The following is a 1,650-nucleotide window of genomic DNA, read 5'->3' as shown; positions in this document are numbered from 1 at the left end:
GAGCAATCATTGTTAATTGAGGCAGAAGAAGCCTGGAGCGGTTCAAAATTAAGGTTTAGATTAAATTAATTTACAGTAAAATTTTCACAAGGTATTTTAATTGTGAGAATTATCTTAGCAAACTTATGTGTTCTTTCCTGGCCGTTATATTGTAAATATCATACAATTTATTTGGATCTGTGCAATTAAATAAATATTTGTGATTTGGCGCCACGTGGCACATATTTGTAAATGAAAAAGATTGATAAATTAAATCAAGAATAAAAAGTAGCAATGAGACTGAATTTAATTTAATATTCGGATGTGAGATTACATACATGATTGACCTACTCTATGATCTTAGGAAGTATGCAGTTGCAAAACACCCAGAATTCTCTGCTGCAATTAGTAATGCTGAAAAGGGTGTTGCTCAAGTAGGTGTGGACCAAGGCGTAAATGAGCAAAATGGCAACTCAAAAAACGATGAAGAAATGTCCAGTTATTACAGTGAGATTCGCTCGATTGGAGTTTCTCTTGGTTATATAAATAAGATGATTGATGGAATTAGGATTAATAAACAACGTGCATTGCTAACTACGAGTTCAAGCAAGGACGAAGAAATATCTGAAAATTTAGCTAAGATTCTGGATGAGACTCATGAAAAGACTCTGGAACTAAAGAATAATATAGAATATTTGAGAATCCAAAATGAAAATCTCAAAAAGAAGGCAAGCAAAAAAGAAGCTACTGAAATTATGATTAGAGAGAATTTACTCCAAACCATTTCAAAAAGATTTAGGGAAACTATATATGAGTTTCAGTCCGTGCAATCTGAGTACAAAACTGAGATGAGAAATAAAATCTTTAGGCAAATCAAAATTGTTTATCCAGATGCAACGCAAAGTGCTATTGAGTCCATTGCAGAAGAAGAAGGTAAGATAACTACAACGCAACTAATAAAAATGAAATTGAGTGGATCACATGAAACTATTGGAAATGCAATAACTGAATTACAAGATAGATATAGAGATATTAGAAAGCTTGAGAAAAGTGTTGAAGAGCTTCAGCAACTATTTATTGAATTAGCATCATTGATTAACGAGCAGGGTGAAATGTTGGATCATATTGAATTTTCTGTTTCAACTGCAAAAGATTACACTGAAAAGGCAGATATTGAATTAATTTCTGCCAGAAAGTATCAAAAGAAAACTCAGAAAAAGATGCTTTGGATTATTTTGTGTATATTTATACTAATTCTCGTAGTATTACTGCCTATGATTATTGGATTCACAATTAATAGTAGCTAGTTGGAATAACTTAACGCTAATTAATAATTTAACTTTTTTTTATGCTAATTTTTATTTTAGTTTCTTAAAATTTTTTGACCATTAATTTTACCGCAATTTGTGTTAGTAAATATTAATAATGAATTTTGGGATAAATCACAAGTTATGCCTTGGTGTTGAATCAAAGATAGAAATTGAGCTTAAAAAGGTACAAAAAAATGCATCAGAAGAGTTAATTTTTACAGAAGCAAATTATTATTCTTTAATAGAAGTTGTTTGTAGATTATTCAATGCAATAAACAATGTCAAGATTTTAATTACAATATTAAAGTCATATTCTAGTAGAGTAATTGCTTGCAACAACAACTTAAATACATATAATGGG

The 1,650-nt window shown here is 30.0% G+C and overlaps 1 protein-coding gene across 1 annotated transcript; it reads left to right on the top strand.

Moving 5' to 3' along the window:
- The first annotated feature begins 317 nt into the window (after positions 1-317).
- Positions 318-1,286, top strand: Chro.20126 (syntaxin). The annotated part of the gene is made up of 1 exon (XM_661393.1): positions 318-1,286. One exon carries the CDS (start codon positions 318-320, stop codon positions 1,284-1,286), a length of 969 nt encoding a protein of 322 aa, XP_666485.1.
- Positions 1,287-1,650: the final 364 nt, after the last annotated feature.

The sequence above is a fragment of the Cryptosporidium hominis genome (genome assembly GCF_000006425.1).
Source record: "Cryptosporidium hominis TU502 chromosome 2 CHRO012036, whole genome shotgun sequence".
Taxonomy (NCBI): Eukaryota; Apicomplexa; class Conoidasida; order Eucoccidiorida; family Cryptosporidiidae; genus Cryptosporidium; species Cryptosporidium hominis.
This window is presented reverse-complemented; position numbering and strand designations above follow the sequence as displayed.